The 15673-nt window shown below is 48.2% G+C and overlaps 10 protein-coding genes across 10 annotated transcripts; 2 read left to right on the top strand and 8 right to left on the bottom strand.

Moving 5' to 3' along the window:
• Window positions 1–10: 10 nt before the first annotated feature.
• Window positions 11–1054, bottom strand: KL911_001806 (uncharacterized protein; the record flags this gene model as incomplete). Its single annotated transcript, XM_043196805.1, has 1 exon — window positions 11–1054. The coding sequence occupies one exon, from the start codon at window positions 1052–1054 to the stop codon at window positions 11–13; it is 1044 nt and encodes a 347-aa protein (XP_043055567.1).
• A 355-nt stretch (window positions 1055–1409) lies between these two features.
• Window positions 1410–3029, bottom strand: KL911_001805 (uncharacterized protein; the record flags this gene model as incomplete). Its single annotated transcript, XM_043196804.1, has 1 exon — window positions 1410–3029. One exon carries the CDS (start codon window positions 3027–3029, stop codon window positions 1410–1412), a length of 1620 nt encoding a protein of 539 aa, XP_043055566.1.
• A 59-nt stretch (window positions 3030–3088) lies between these two features.
• On the bottom strand, window positions 3089–4203 carry KL911_001804 (uncharacterized protein; the record flags this gene model as incomplete). The annotated part of the gene is made up of 2 exons (XM_043196803.1): window positions 3089–3606; window positions 3771–4203. The coding sequence occupies 2 exons, from the start codon at window positions 4201–4203 to the stop codon at window positions 3089–3091; spliced, it is 951 nt and encodes a 316-aa protein (XP_043055565.1).
• A 72-nt stretch (window positions 4204–4275) lies between these two features.
• KL911_001803 (uncharacterized protein) lies at window positions 4276–5043 on the top strand (the record flags this gene model as incomplete). Its single annotated transcript, XM_043196802.1, has 1 exon — window positions 4276–5043. The coding sequence occupies one exon, from the start codon at window positions 4276–4278 to the stop codon at window positions 5041–5043; it is 768 nt and encodes a 255-aa protein (XP_043055564.1).
• A 1-nt stretch (window position 5044) lies between these two features.
• KL911_001802 (uncharacterized protein) lies at window positions 5045–9217 on the bottom strand (the record flags this gene model as incomplete). The annotated part of the gene is made up of 1 exon (XM_043196801.1): window positions 5045–9217. The coding sequence occupies one exon, from the start codon at window positions 9215–9217 to the stop codon at window positions 5045–5047; it is 4173 nt and encodes a 1390-aa protein (XP_043055563.1).
• A 283-nt stretch (window positions 9218–9500) lies between these two features.
• Window positions 9501–11060, top strand: KL911_001801 (uncharacterized protein; the record flags this gene model as incomplete). Its single annotated transcript, XM_043196800.1, has 1 exon — window positions 9501–11060. The coding sequence occupies one exon, from the start codon at window positions 9501–9503 to the stop codon at window positions 11058–11060; it is 1560 nt and encodes a 519-aa protein (XP_043055562.1).
• A 41-nt stretch (window positions 11061–11101) lies between these two features.
• Window positions 11102–11608, bottom strand: KL911_001800 (uncharacterized protein; the record flags this gene model as incomplete). The annotated part of the gene is made up of 1 exon (XM_043196799.1): window positions 11102–11608. One exon carries the CDS (start codon window positions 11606–11608, stop codon window positions 11102–11104), a length of 507 nt encoding a protein of 168 aa, XP_043055561.1.
• Window positions 11609–11668: 60 nt separating this feature from the next.
• Window positions 11669–13825, bottom strand: KL911_001799 (uncharacterized protein; the record flags this gene model as incomplete). The annotated part of the gene is made up of 1 exon (XM_043196796.1): window positions 11669–13825. The coding sequence occupies one exon, from the start codon at window positions 13823–13825 to the stop codon at window positions 11669–11671; it is 2157 nt and encodes a 718-aa protein (XP_043055560.1).
• Window positions 13826–14124: 299 nt separating this feature from the next.
• Window positions 14125–14961, bottom strand: KL911_001798 (uncharacterized protein; the record flags this gene model as incomplete). Its single annotated transcript, XM_043196795.1, has 1 exon — window positions 14125–14961. One exon carries the CDS (start codon window positions 14959–14961, stop codon window positions 14125–14127), a length of 837 nt encoding a protein of 278 aa, XP_043055559.1.
• A 37-nt stretch (window positions 14962–14998) lies between these two features.
• KL911_001797 (uncharacterized protein) lies at window positions 14999–15664 on the bottom strand (the record flags this gene model as incomplete). The annotated part of the gene is made up of 1 exon (XM_043196794.1): window positions 14999–15664. One exon carries the CDS (start codon window positions 15662–15664, stop codon window positions 14999–15001), a length of 666 nt encoding a protein of 221 aa, XP_043055558.1.
• Between the last annotated feature and the right edge of the window lie 9 nt (window positions 15665–15673).

Raw genomic sequence — 15673 nt, 5'->3', positions numbered from 1 at the left:
ACTAGAAAACCTATATAAGTAGATCGCTGATGCTCATTTTGCGCTTGATGTCTGTCTCGGAGGTCACTGGATGGTCTGGCTTGGACTTGTACGGGATCTCGAGTGCTCTTGGGGGGTATTGGTATTGGTACTGGCTGCTGATAAGCGAGGTGGACGAAGCTAGCGGACTGATAGGGAAATTCGAAGTTGAGAAGGATGACGTCGTGGACGACGACGACGACGACACAGTAGACAGAATAGAGGTGTAGAGCGGGTTGGCGTCCAGATTCTCTGCTGCTCTGAGAACAGAAAGCAGCCCGTCCGCTTTGGGCCTGGCGGTCTTGATCTCAAACGAGTCTGCTGCAGGACCTGCCGCAACGGACGACACGAAGAAGCCGGTCTCCGGACCCTTGTTCCGCGAGATGATGCTAGGAGACAGCGACTTGCCGTACTCGAACTCCTGGGACCGGGAGCGCGGTTTTTTGCCGATCCTGGAGTGGGCGGAGGGCACAGAGCCCGAGGAGATGGATTTCTTGCGTCTGCTGCTTCTCTTCTTCTTCAAGTCGTCGTCGTTCACCCTCAGGCGGAGCATACCGAAGCCCTTTTCGTACGGCTTCAGACACTCGTCGACAAAGGACTCGCCAAACATGGGCACAAGGGCGTATCTGATTTTGTAGCAAAATCTGGCGGCCAATTTGCGCGCTAGTTCGAACGGGATCCAGGTCCCCTGGATCTTCAGAAAGCCGCCGCGCACGCGCTTGAGGTCGGGCTCGAGCTCGGGCGACGAGTCGATCAGTTTCACGATGTCTGCCTTCGAGTTGCCTATGGCCTTCCAGAGCCCCGTGAGATGTACCAGGCCGGAGGAGTAGTCCCAGATGATCCAGGACTCGTTGATTTTGTACTCGAATACCGTCAGGTAGTTGCGCGGGTCGATGGACGTCGAGTACTTGCGCTTCGTGATGGACTCCACGGAAGGGATAATCTCTTGTTGTTCCTTCGGGATTCGGGCCAGCACGGCCGGAGGGATCTGCCGGATAGGGTATCTGACCGGGTTTGGTGAGTCGGTTTGGAGCATATTCTCACACAAAGAGAAAGCCTTCTTAGGTGGGCGAGGAGGAAAACTTGTAAATCCAGTTGCTCAAATTGTCGCAAAATGAAATGCAGTTATCTCGAGGAGATAAGTATCTGCACGAAAAAAAAATGCCAGATAAGCAGAGATAAGATAAAAGGGATGGCCGGTGCCGAGCGACGGAGGGCCTAGGATCGTCGGTGAGTGTGCTTGGATCGTCTGCGACTGCGGGAGGTTATATTGGTGACTATATAATTGGCGCAGGCCACAAAGTCTTTCGGTGGTGTCTCGGGCTTGATGCCACACCGCCCGGATTACTATCTTGTCACAGGTGCATGCGTGACATGCTTTCTGAGCCAGACTAGCTATTTTTATTTTCGCCTCGCCTAAAACTGAACATCCCCGACAAATACTTGCGATCTTCGTCTTTAATTCTGCTAATCAGGTTCCGAATCACATTTGTCCGGACCAGACTAGAGCCGACGTGTTTGGGCTCGAAAAAATTAAATAGTTCGTCGTCGGTCCCGCGATCAAATATCTCGTAGGCAGTGGTGGCCCGGAAGGCCGACACGAACGGAATCCCGAACTGCTCGATCTCGTTCGCAAATGAGCTCAGCTGCTGGACGTTTTCCAGCTTGGACATGCTGCGGAAGTTGTCGTACTTGATGCTCGAGAGCATCCCAATTAGGTAATCCTCGAAGTTGTATCGGATAAAATCGTCGCCGCCCCGGTACGACTGCGATTCCATCGGGCTGTTTGCCAGCGACAAGCTCACGTCGTCTGCGGCAAGCACCTCGTCACCCAACGAGTCGATAAAGCGGCGGTCTGCGCTCGTGAGCGCCACTTTGTCCTTCAACTGCGCGTTCAGCAGCTCGACACTGGCGTCGTCGAGGTTAACCACCAGATCTGCATATCGCGTCTTTTGCTGCAGCATTATGTCATTCGAGCAACCGACCAGATACCACCTGGTGTTCTCGTTGGTGAGGTACTCGATCTGCTGCAGGGTCAGGTACGGCTGGAAAAAGCCTCCCCTGCCAAATATTCGCAACGGAAGGCCCATGAATGCTAGCATCGACTGTCTGTCGCTGCTTTTCAGCGAGGTGGGTTTCTCGACGTGTCCGGGAATGCTGCCGGTCAACGGGCTCCCGCTGTCGGAAAGATGGAGCAGCAGATTCGGTATGAGCGAGAGAAGCGAGTACTGGAAGTTGGAGAGACGGTTGAGGTTTTTCGAGTACACGAGAATGCGCTGCTCGAGCAGCAACGCTTTGTAAATGACCAGCAAATTGCGTTTTAACATCACCACCAGCTCTTTCAAATTGAGCCCCGTGTAGAAGTCACTTTCCTTGATGACCTTCACGTTGTCCTGGGTCACAGGTGTCTCGTACAAATCGTCGTCTTCAACCTTGAAACCATGCGAGTTGTAGACGGCAGCCACATTCTCGAAAAGGGCCTTGATTATGGACTTGTCGTGGAAGTTGTGCTGGTCAAAGTAGCTCATGGTGATTATGCTTAATTTCTCCTTTAACTGGATTGGGATCGGGTATCGGGTGATCATCACGACGCTTTTCTGGATGATCGACCGCTTGAAGTCCGCACCGTCCTTCAACGCGCTGCTGTTCAGCTGGCGCACGCACGCGCATCCAAAAAGTGTCGTGAGGTCGTAGTGCTTCTCGGTCTTCTCCTTGGGGAGGGGAGGACAGATGTGATCTTTCTCGTCATATACAAGCGTGAAATTTGTGAATGCTTCGTCAAACAGGTGCGCCCCGTCAGGAAGCCCCTGGAAGGGCAACTGCGGCCATATTTGGGCAAACTTGGCCGCCATCGAGGCCTGGTTGTACTCGTTTGTGCGGTCGTCGAGCCAGTACTCTATCTCTGGGCCGTGGACGTGGTCGAAGTCAACAATGCATAGTCCAATTACAAACGACGACTCACGTGTGCTGGGTACCACGTCTGACCACGGGTTCTCCAGATCATGAGACATGAGACCAGATTATATTTACTCGAAAAAAAAACCATTCAATTTTTAACCCTAAACATCTTTTACAGCTTTGCCAGCAGTTTGGACGCCGTCGAGACGTTGACCTCTCCGCCCTTCTCGTCGGCGACAAACTCGACGATGCCGCTGCGGTTCACAATCAGGGCCAATCTGCTGGATCTCGTTCCCAGGCCCAGGTCTCCCAAATCGATAGGAGACCCCAGTTTCTTGGACAGGTCCAGATACGGGTCTGACACGAACAAGATCTTATTGGACGTAGCTCCTAGTTTTTCTCTCCAGGCACGAAGCACAAACGGGTCATTTTGCGTCACCACAAGGATGAAGTCGACTCCTTTGGAAGCAAAATTCTGCACTTTCTGTATGTACTCTGGGAGGTGTTGGTTGGTGCAAGGTGGAGTAAATGCACCGGGAACACTGACAACCACAAACTTCTTGCTTTTTGTAGCTGCCTTCAGATCAAAGGGCTTCGGCTCGCCCTCTGGGGACGAGATGAAGAGCGTGCTCACGTTAGTCGGGAATTTGTCGCCTCTCTTAACAACCATATTTGATCTGCGAGCACAGGCTTACTCGCACGGCCTTATATAGCGCAGTCTCGCGTAAAATAGCCGATGGCAACTGTGGTGTGGGGGAAACCGCGCCCGTGTGCTGCCAGGTGCGGTAGCCTACGCTTCTTTTTCTATCGACGCGACGACGACGCATATATTCTATCTTACAATGTCAACGAACTGTTTACATAGCTCACGATTGGGCGCTCTCCAACAAGCTCAACGACTTTATCGAACCAGCCCAGCAACACTCCGCCGGACTTCTGGCCCTCTTTGACGCTCATGAGCGAGTACAGCAGTTTGACCAGGGTGTCGGTTTCGTCCATATCCAGGCTCTTCACAATGTTGGGGATTTCGCTCTGTCTCACGGAAACAAACGCGTTCAGCACCGCTTGCAGATATGCCGTCTTTAGGGCGCTGTCGGAGCCGTACGGAGGCTGTGCAACACACAGCTTGATGGCACCCAGAGCGTCGCCTCTGGACACGCTGGAGCGGATCTCTGTGACCAGCGAGTCCAACTGCTGAGCAGAGTAGGCAGGTGCGTCGATCGGGTCTGGTTCGTACTGCAAATCCGGGTCGTACTGGTCGACGTCAATTCTTCTCCAATCCTCCATGATGAGTATATGTGTTTTTTCGAGGGTGGACTTTTTTCTTAATTTTGAGGTCGATCGGCCTTTCTGTGCACTATGTCACTCCAGGAGTATCTCAAGAAATATGTCTCTGAGGAGCCTCAGGAGCAGGAATCGGAGTCGGATTTGTCGGAGACAGAGGAAGGACCCGTTGTTGTCGAGAGAAAGGTGCAGTCCAAGGGCTGGACGTCGGTAGAGACGAAAGAGACGGCAAGCACGCGACCGACGCTTATGCAGGACGGATCGCTGCCAGGACTCAAGACAGGGGAGGACATCAAGAGGTCAATGGAGATGAAACAGCGTCAATTGGAAGAGGAAAAGCGCAAGGTCCAGCAACAGTACAACCCCAATAACGTCGAGACGGTCTATAGAGATGCCACTGGACGGAGGATATCCAGAGTTGAGGACCCAGACGCACAGAGGAAAGCCGAAGAGGAGCGGAAACGAGAGGAGATAAAGCGTGTCAACGAGAGCGAATACACAGCCATCCAGAAACAGCAGGAAGAACAACGAATAAAACAGCTGGAAACAGAGACGCAGGAGAGCAGAGAGCACCAAAAAAAACAGACGGTCAGCGACGACGACCCTGCGCTGCTGTTTGACGCAAACCTGCAGAAGCGCAAAAGAAAGCTTACCAATTTGAGCGCGACAGGTAGAAAACTATACGCAGAAACTGGATATCCCGACAACAGATTTGGCATACGGCCTGGCTGGCGCTGGGACGGGGTGAACCGCACCAACGGGTTCGAACAGCGGTGGTTCGAAAGACGGCAGGAATTGGAGCAAAACGAGGTTCTAAAGTACACATTACAGGAAGATATATAGCTCAAGCCTCTTCTTTTTTCGCCACCTTTGGTTTCTGCTTATTCTGAGGCTTCTTTGTTGCTCTGTTGGCCTGCTTACTGGCCGGTTTGCTTGCAGGCCTGCCTGCAGAGTTCCGTGTTTTCTGGTTATTAAGCATGCCCATGAGTTCCTGCGAGCCGTTGGTGTTAGCAGGCATAGACACAGGTAGCGGGAGTCCTGGAGGAACGCCCATCATGGAGTGAGGACCTCTCAGAGGAGCAGTTGGCTGCATCACGTTCCCCAGAACTGAGTTGAACACGTTTTGAGCCACTCCGTTCTTCTTGGAGAGGCTTGGGAGAGATGAGTCCGCAGAATCCTTGGTCTCGCCCTGAGTGTCGCTCTTCTTGATCACTTTTAGCAATTCCTTCTTGCTTCTGAGTTCGTTCTCCTTTTCTTGTTTCTTCTTCAGCAAGTAACGCTTCTTGACCTCGCTCAAATCCCCCTGAGCAGTCTTGGAGGAGGCCTTCGAGTGGTAGATAAACTGTTTGTCAGTTAAGTTCAGCAACACAGAGGAATCCAGCGTCAGTCCTCTTTGAGTCTTCAGCCTGCCACCAAAGGTGTTACCTGTCAACAGAGGCTGGTCGAAGAGTACTTGCAGCTCGACCTTGGACTCAAGCGATCTGATCCCGATCACCGTTCCCTTCGAAAACAAAGGAACATTGCCCGAGTCTAAGACATACACAACACGGTCTCCAAGAGAAAAGTGCTGTTTTTTGAGCAGCTGGAACGACTGTGACGGAGCCAAAACAGCATTCCGTGGAATTCCCTTGATTCCCTTGGTATCCAAAGGCTGTGGCTTTGCCACGTAGTCAATGATCTGTTGTTCGAGCTCTGCAACGCCAATTTTCGTGAACGATTCAGATTCCAAGCTCACAGTGACAAACGAGGACTTTTTCTCCTTCAGGAACGACTGCACAGCATCCAGCTTGGCCCTCAGCTTGTCCGGCTCAGCAATCTTGAAAATCTCCTTGGCGCTCGGAATAGATGATCCCTTGTGTTCCATCAGGGCCTTGAAAACATCAGGGAATTTTTTCATGTACTCCTGAATCAGGCTGATTGCCAGATCGCTGTACTCCCAGTATCTATCATTCCTTCTTGTGTATCCTAAAACTTTCATCTTCTTACCCTCAAACTTCAGTGGAAGGCCAATGTCGTATCTTCTGCCACCCGGCCCTTCAACCGCATACGAAGACGTCAGCTTGGATAGGAACAGTGGAGAAAATTTCAGGATTTTGGCGACAGTCGACGACGGATGGTATCTGATAGCTTTTTTCTCGTGCTGTGCTCTCAGAACACCAAAGTTAGGTTCTGCCTTCTTGGAGATCCTCGACACTTTTAATGTGAGCTTATTGTTCTCGTGTCCAATAACGTCTGCAGGAGTACCGTATGCGAAAGCACCCAGGAAAACAACTGTCGAGTTCTTAGGAAATTCCTCTTCTATAGGAACGGGAGGCCTTGCCTCAAATCTTGCGTCCTTGTTGATAACCTCATCCACTATTAACTGAATAGGGTAGCATTCGATCTCTTTGGCGTACGTTTTCACAAAGGCTCCCTGTTCGTTTCTGATGAGCCCGTTGACAGCTCTCACATAGACTAATCCTTCAATAGGATTCTTCGTTGAGGAGCTTTTTGAGCTTTCTTCAGACTCCTCAGATTCTTCACCAGCTCCTGCAGCTTGGAAACGAACACCCTTATTGGTCTGGAGTTTATGGTACAAAACAGCTCTGGTTTTCTCAAAATCGTCTCTTTCGAATGGCTCCAATGGAGACGAGACAACTTTCGGCACAGATCCCATTTTCACTTTCTCATATTTCATAAGGTTGTCAGTCACGTAGACAACCTTTGCCTCTCTTAGGAACGGCCATTTCGTGTAGACAATCTGACCGACATATTCCTTGGCGAATTGCTCCACAGTCAGGCTACTATGCAGATTTTCCAGCGTCAACATCAACGTCATGGCTTTAGAAGGCTGTTGGAACACAACGACATTGGCATACTCAAGGTTGTATTGACATGGGATGGTTTTCAGAGACGGGAAGCCAGCCAATGCTTCCCTACCAAACTTAGCACCCTTACACAAGCCAAAGTTGAGCTTTAGGCCTTCAAGTGAAGGAAGATGGAACTCGGTCTCGGTGCAGTGAGACTCAAAGTCACTGAAGGATGCTGGCAAAGGAGACTTGATGAGGTGCTTGATTTGAGGATTGAAATGGAACTGCAAGTCGGTGCCAAAGGAGTTTCTTCGTTTTTCCTCAGGGCTCAGTTTAGAGTCGAACGGAGTCATCGCTTCAATCAATCTTTTCTCATCGACAAAGGACAAAAGAACAACTGCCTCCCACGGCGCTTTCTTACCATTCATATCGACTTCACAATCATCTGGATAGAAGTCTATGATTGGGGAGTTCGAGTCAGTCATGAGTGGCCTGTAGACAGATGGAATCAGTTGCTTAGACCTGGCAGGCAAAACAGCCATCAGTTGTTGGAAGGGCTTGAATGGATGGCCCTTTTCAAAACTAATCTTCACATTCAAACCTTTGCTAACGTCAGAAATACGGGGAGCATAGTGGTACCTGTAATACCAAGGCCAGGACGAAATTCCTTTATAATAGTAGTTTAAGACCCATTGCAATCCTTCAATGTAATTCTCAGCCATGTCTCTGATTTTGTCCTCGTCATTCAAAGAGAACCCGACCTTGTTTTTATAATATTCATTTTTCCATTTGACAAACCTAGCATCGTAAAGGTCTTTTTGCGACTCCAACGTTTCTTCATCCTCCACGACAATGGAGCTTTGGTACTTCTTGATCACTCTTCTGATCCCTTCCACTCGTTCATTGAATTCTTCGTCAGTCTCGTCAGGATTGATGCCATCGACATCCAATCTAGCAGTGTATGTGTCTTGAGACTTGCTGTGGACAACCACAACACCGAGTTCAAACAGGAATTTGGCAATCACGTCTCTGTTAATCTCACTTTCAAACACGTCACGCGGAAGAGGAAGCTCAGGAACTTTAGATTCGTCTTCTAGCATGGCTTTGACGTCAAACTTCTCCGAATAGACGCGATATATCCATTCTCTCACAAGACCAACAAACTTCTTCTGCTGCTTAAGCAGTAGCTCCTTGCCCTGTCTCAGTCTCTTCTTCATTCCTTGCTTCGAGATATTATCAAGCTGCTTGTTGAACCACTCAACGTCGACCTCTCCTTTCTCAAAATTCTCCAGCTCAAAAACGGACAAATACTCCAGCCACTTTCCGAACCTCTGGAGATTGATGGTTCCAAACTCGTTGATATATCCGTCCATATCTCTGATGGCTTCCTTGAAAGTCTCTATCAGAAGCGGGAAAGCACCCTTGTTCAAATGCAAATCCGGCAAGTTCGGCAAGAAGTCGTTTCCTATCACATACATGATGAGAATGAAGTCGTCAATGATACGCTCAAAATCGTACTCGAATGAAAGTTGATCTTGCAGATCCTGGAATTCCAGCTCCATGTATTCTCTGACCAGCGAGATATGGAGCAAAAAGAATGTCTGCTGCGTAAGGTCGTCGTCGGAATGAGAATTAGCTTTCGGACCAAAGGTCACTTCCTCTCTCAACAAAGCAAAGTGCGGTTCGTGTGCGACAAGACCCAGCATGATCAGATCGGCGTCCAGCCCGTAGACACAGTGCCTGGTGTTAGGATCGTAGTCAGGTTGAGCTTTCTGTGTTCTGATGAAGTCCATGATCTTGTGCTCTCCTTCGCCGGGCACTTCGTGGCCAGACAGAATGATACGCATATTCTGCCATCTCGAGTCCGAGGAAGCTTTCTGATTAATGTAGAATTTCAGATTCTCCGTCAATTTGGCCATAAACTCTGTACCAGGAGTAATTGCGTTGGAGTCGAAAGGGGGCTCCTTAGGAATCTCTTTTCCTTCTTTGATAGCTTTCTCCAAATTCTGTTCGGCCTCAATCGCACTTCGGAACCGTCTAGCACGCTGCTGGTTCATTTTTGCTCTAGGAGCAACTCCATCAATGGCCATGTAGAACACTTTCTGCGGCTTGATGATGTTGAACAGATGGTCGATGTAGGCAAATATGGCACCGAACATTTGGTCGTCGGTCATTCTAAGCAATGAGCTGTCATTGGTATGCGTACAGGTATGCAAAATGGAGTTCATATCCAGGTAGAGATTGTCAAATTCTGGAACGGGAGTCGACCCGTCAATTTCGTTCGATATCAGTGGCCATCTCTCAGAGATGAATCGGAAAAACTTTGGGATGCCTGGCTGTTAGAGCAGAATGCCAAAGGCCTAAACTTACCCATTCTAAATCTGTGATAGAAAGCGTGTTTAGCTTGTCTTTTTTACTTAAATTCGACACTGAAAATCTGTGGCAATGAGAGCTTACCCGGAGAAAAAATTCACTGAAAATAAAAATACAAATATAATCCAGACATTGCAAATGTTTGGCAGCACAGCAGGCTCCTCCTCTTTCGGAGGCTCGAACGCTTCGAAGCCTGCGTTCTCCTTTGGGAATACGCAAAATAATGCTCAGGCTGGATCACAGCCCAACTCGACGGGTGCTCTGTTTGGTGCCAATAACAACAATAGTGCAAACTCCACAAACCTCTTTGGAGCCAATTCGAATACAAACAACGCGTCAACGGGATTCGGAAGCGCAAACACCTCCAACTCTGGAGGATTGTTTGGAAATAACACCACCTCGGGCGGATTATTCGGTCAAAACAATGCTTCTACCGCACCAAAGCCAGCATTCTCGTTTGGTAATAATCCAAACAATACCAATCAAACAGGAGCCTCCGCAAACACAGGCTTCTCTTTTGGTGGAGCTACAAATACTCAAAATAATACGCAAACTGGCACCCAATCTGGCACCCAATCTGGAAGTCTTTTCGGATCCTCCAGCACTCCTGCTCCTTCCACCAATACTGGATTCTCTTTCGGAGGTGCCAACAATGCAACCAATAATACATCGAGTACTTCCACCGGTCTATTTGGAAACAAACCCGGAGGCCTATTCGGACAACCTTCACAGTCTAGCGGTACAGGCTCTTCTCTCTTCGGAGGAAATCAGCAACCAGGCTCAGGTGGACTTCTGGGAAATCAACAAAACACTACCGGCACATCTGGAAGCCTTTTTGGCAACCAACAAAACAGCAGTTCAGGAGGCACAACCAGTTTTTTGAGCAACCAACAAAATACATCAGGAACGTCTGGAGCATTATTTGGCAACCAGCAACAAAATACAAATCTCAGTCAGTCCGAATTGCCTCCGCTAAATCCTATGACCAAAGTGAGCGATCTGCCGGAGGCTTTTCAAAAAGAGCTGGAGCAGCTGGATCAGTATATTCAGACTCAAGTGGCTATCGCAGAGCGACTGAAGAACGACGAGGATGAACACAAAGAACTCATCAATAGCATTCCAAGAGACATTGATTTCCTTGAAAAACGCTACTTTTCTACTAACCAGGCCCTTAATAGCGACCTGAAGTTCGTGGAAAGCTTCAAGAACAAGACGCTTGAAAACTTCGACAACTGGGTAGAGAAGTTAATCAAAGTCTACTTGCAGCTGACCAATCCAATGATTCTGGGAATGTCCAACAATGAGCAAGCAAAATCTGCAGATGGCACCGTGACGCAAATAATTGGAGTCAAGGGAGTCAGGACGGCGGGCCTTTTGCAATCCCAGACTTCCAAATCACAACAACTAGACAAAGACTCTCATGTGAATGTTCCTCAGATTCTCAATAGCTACTATAGTGCCAAAATTGAAGAGTTCAGGCAAAACATTGACAAGTACCAGTTGATTCTGCAAGAGGTAGAAAACTCAATTAGCGATCTAGACAAGGTTTCGTTAAGCGGAGGCCCAGCCACTGGTTCATATGGACTCGATATGATTGTCAGCACATTGAAAGAAGAATTCCAGCTCTACGTGGAGCTAGCCAATGAGTTTGCAGAAGTTCACCACCAGGTTAAAAGGCTCGATGACGGGTCAATATAGATGTACATTATGTATGCGAATGTTTGAAATATGCAGCGAAGTTACGTCTTGGACTCGTACGTTTTTTTTATCTTACCCTCTTTCACTCTATCCTTCCTTTTAGATTTACGCCTCCGTTTCTTCTCTTTATGCTTTCCTTGCTTTCTGTCTTTTTTGCGTTTCTTTCCCTTCTTCTTCGAATCGTCTAGATCGAAGATCATTAATTGTTCGTGCCCTGGTCTATCTATTTCTGGCTCCTTTTTAATCGTTCCTTGCAGTACACCTCCTTTCACAAACATCTTGTACAGCGGCGACTGACTTTTGGCAAATTCCTTGAAAGACTTCTCATCTTGAACAAAGCTGACAGCACCGTTCTTGCTCGTCACATCAAGCGATTTAAGCTGTCCATCAAACATCTTTTCCCACCATGCCTCGGCCTGATTACTTGTGTGTCCTATTCCAAACACATTCTTCTTATGACTAACCAATATAGGCCTCTTCAGGCCTCCACGTTGCAACGCTTCCCCCTCAATCCACCCGTAACTCTTCAAATAACCTCGGGGGTCCATCCAGGAATTAATTCAATATTTTTTCTAAATTTTTTTTATCATACCTGATGTTTTTTAGACTTACATAATCTGGTCTGCGTTCGGGTATAATCTGAGACTATCAGCATCAGAGTGGCCAAAGTCCAGGATCTCGATGTATGTACCTCCGTCCTTTTGAACAGCAGCAATGCATCGTCTATAGTCCGATTTCACTTGCCAGACGTTACCATCAACATCGTCAAGCAGATCCCTGATAAACTTTCCGGTCTGTGTGTCCCACATCTTCAGCATTCCATTCGAACCAGATATGATGATGTTGTCGTTGTGCTGGATACACGTAATTGCAGAAGTGTGCCCTCTCAGAACATGTTTCATATCGCCGGTATTTGGGTCCCAGATTCTCACAGTAGAGTCGGCAGCCGCGGACACCAAAGCATTTTCGGAGAGAGTGACAAGGCCAACAAGGTTTTGGTGGCCTTCCAAGATCGCCACTGTCTCCCCCGTATTGAGGTCCCATATTCTCACTGTGTTGTCAGCAGAACCTGAAATGCATCGGTTTTTCTTCACGTCCAGGACACAGCTGTATATTCTTTCGGTGTGACCTGATAGAAGCCATTTACATTCTCCCGTTCTCAAATCCCACACACGGGCGTTAGCATCGTAGCTGCCACTCACAAGAACATTGGCCGATCCAGAGACGGCACGGATGGAGCCAGTATGGCCTCGCAGCACTTTCACCAAGTACTTGTTGGAAGTTTCATCAAGCTCAATTGGTTCATCCGGAAGCTCTTCGTCTTCTCCAGTAATAGGCAACCTCCAGACGTAAAGAGTCGAGTCTCTCGAACCGGTGACCACCAATGGTACCTTGGGGAACATTATTGCGTTTCCTTCGTCGTCAACACCTATTTGTTTAGGTTCTAAAATTTCCAGGCACCTGACAGTCGAGGTATGGCCACGGAAAATATGCGTACATTTCCCCTGTTTCATATTCCAGATGCGGACAGTTCTGTCTGTAGCACCGGAGGCCAATATGTTTCCTAAGTATTTCATTGCCCAAACACCTCCTGTATGGCCTGAAAGGACAGATCTGAGTTTGCCTGTATTGATATCATAAATGGTGATGCTATGGTCGGCGTCACCCGCGACGATCTTGTCGTCGTCAAACTGCAAACATGTGATCACGTCTGGGCCCTGCCCCGGCAACGTGATACGGCGAGGTTGGAAATCTGGATTCTTCCATCTTTTGGAAATTGCCAGTCTTCGTCTGTATATCCATTTGGTAATCTGACAGGAGTTCATGTGTGGAATTAGCAACTTAACCCTGTCATATTCCGATTCAAATTCCTCCGCTGTAGCAATAAACCCGTCTTTGAATAGAAGATCTTTCCAAAAGTCGTAGCTCTCCATGGAAAGCTTAAGCCAGCTTCTGCAAATTTCAGAAGTTCGTAATAAAGACTCGTAGTCAAGATATCCGAATATCTTCATACTGATTTCGGATGGTAGAAGCGAAACCAAATCTTTCCTCAGCGAATTCCTTATGGTCTCTTGTAATGAGGAAAGAGTGGATCTATCGGTTTTCTGTAGCAATGACCAGAGCAGATAGTTCACTTCTGAGGAGCCGACTGGAAGCAAACTAATCATTTCATTCGCGGATTTGAAAATCTCTGCCCTCTCCTCTTTCGTCTGAATCACCCGGGAATCGTGGTCATCGGTATACTCCTCTCCCTCAAAATGTTGCGAATCAGCAAGGTTTCCGGACTGTATTGGCGACGCGCTTGGTGAGGGAAGCGGAAGTTGCTGCAACTCGTCAGTATAGTTTGACGACGTGCTTATGACGAGGTTGGATGGCGTAGCCATTTTTGCCGAATCCGAGCTGCTCGACGATGAAGCTGAAGGGGATGTCACTGGCGGAGGCCCGGCCGGCGAATTATCCACCAGGCGTTTTTTGCTAGGAGGACTGGACCCTGTTTTATCCACCACGGCGTTAGTGTCGATAGCTACGTCTGTCATCTCAGAGTCGGAACAACCGGATGTGAGACCTCCTGTGTTCAGGCGTTTTCTAGAGGCTCGGTTCTCGGTGTCAGGTTCTTGGCCAATATCGACGCGCGTTTCACAGGCCTTAGCTGATATGTCTTCCGAGAACGGCAGCACAGAACTCAGGCTGATATTTGAAAGCGGATATCTAATCGAGTTCACAGAGGCGTGCTTGTTCGAGCGCGTGCTTCTAGGCGAAGTCATGGTGTATTTGGGTGGGAGATTGCTGTGTTGTTGTGTTTGCCTTCACCAATCTCTGAGTGTGAAATGCTTTGATCTTAAAAGGGAATAATGGGAAACAGATAACTGTTATAGTTGCGAAATTGTTTTTCGTGAATAGTGAACCTTTAACTATATATAATCTTGACTCTGCTTTCCGCTTCAAAACAACATAATTATATTTAATTTATTCATTCTCCTGCCAATTCTGCTACAAAATTTCTGGCCGCACCGAAAAAAATCCCATCGCGCTCCATGCCCAAGCCTTACCTCTTACAATAGTTTCAGTTTTGTCGCTGTTTTTTCATCTTTTTCTGAATTCTCAAAAACTCCTCATCATCAAGGTCGTACTCGGACTTCTTTGACCTCTTGGACTGTTTTTCACTCTGTCTGCTGTATTTGGCGATGAGATTATCGAAAGTATGCGATTTTTTAGATTGAATCAGGTGTCGCAAGGAATCCTCTGATCCGTCCAGCTTGAGCTGGTTTTTCTCGTTGATTTCCTTCAGAACCTCCTCGGCCTCTTTGCTCTCCTTATTTAGCTGGCGGAACATCTTTTTCATCTCTGAGCTCCGATTCTTCACGTACGTCTTCCAGTTCCTGTAATTTTTCAGCGTGCCATCCGCAACCATCTGTTGCACCAGCTTGAACATGCGGTCCTCTTCCTCTTTCGAGAACTCCAAATGAGGTATTGTCTCAAAAAGACGTAAAAACTCGCCCTCATAGTAGATCATCGTTTCCAACACATCTTGGTATTCCTCCTCTGAGCCCTGATAGCTTTTCTTATCCTTTTCTATCAGCTCGGCAGTGACTTTCACATCCGACTCTCTCATTTCTTGGAAGAACGCATACCAATCGAAATCGTCATCGTCTGCTAAGCTCTCATCTAAGTTTCCTGTTTTATCGTACCGTTCGCGCCTTTTCGGATCACCCAACACCTGATAGCTGAACTGTATTTTCTCGAACTTGGTTTTATACTTCTTCTGGTCCTGCTCCGCTAGTTTGTCCGGATGGTACCTGAGACAGAGTCTATAGTATGCCTTCTTGATCGACGGCGGCGCGTCCTCGGGCTTGCACCCCAGTTCTGCGTACGGATCAATGTCTGGGAATGGGACAGTCATCAATTAAATGCTATAATTTCGCGTAGCTAAAAAAATACTAAATATTCTGATAGTTGTGGTTCTCCTGGGCAAGGAGGTTTTTGTGGTCTGCTGGATTAGCCGCAGACTCGTACAGTGTGACCACTGGGTCTTTGGCCAGAGGTTTGAATTCTCCACGTAGTTCTATGGAGTACAGTTTGAGCACCTTGTCGTCGTCGTCGCTCCAATTGTTCTGGAAAAAAAGTGTGAGCGAGGAGACCCCGCTGAAATGGTGGCGCGGGAGATAATGTTCCACGAAGGTGTCGTCCGCAACAACTTCCTGCGGCAGCTCCCCATCAATCTCAACACCAATTTGCGGATGCTCGATCTCGTGCGTAGCCTTTGTGTCCCCCACGGAATCAAAGTCCAAGCTGTCCTGGTTCTTGTAAAGCTTGATGATCCGGGGACAGTGGTCTGGTTGGCGGGCTGTCCGAAGTATGATTGAGTAGAGTTTCACTGATCCTTGGAAAGGGATTTTGAGAATGAACTGATTATCTGCATCCGATCTGATTTCAGGGATCACCTCGTACTTGTTGGTCTGGGTCTTGAACAGTTTCTCCAGGTCAGAAGACGGGTTTGCGACATTCAAGGCCACCAGTTGGGTCGTGAGGACATGGGAGTTAATTGATTGCGACTCGTTTGTAGGAATTGGAGGGACGCCGTGTGAATGCCGGTGACAGGACATTAGCCTAAA

The sequence above is a fragment of the Ogataea haglerorum genome (genome assembly GCF_019207285.1).
Source record: "Ogataea haglerorum isolate 81-453-3 chromosome Unknown 81-453-3_NODE_4_length_651989_cov_98.092404, whole genome shotgun sequence".
Lineage (NCBI taxonomy): Eukaryota > Fungi > Ascomycota > Pichiomycetes > Pichiales > Pichiaceae > Ogataea > Ogataea haglerorum.
This window is presented reverse-complemented; position numbering and strand designations above follow the sequence as displayed.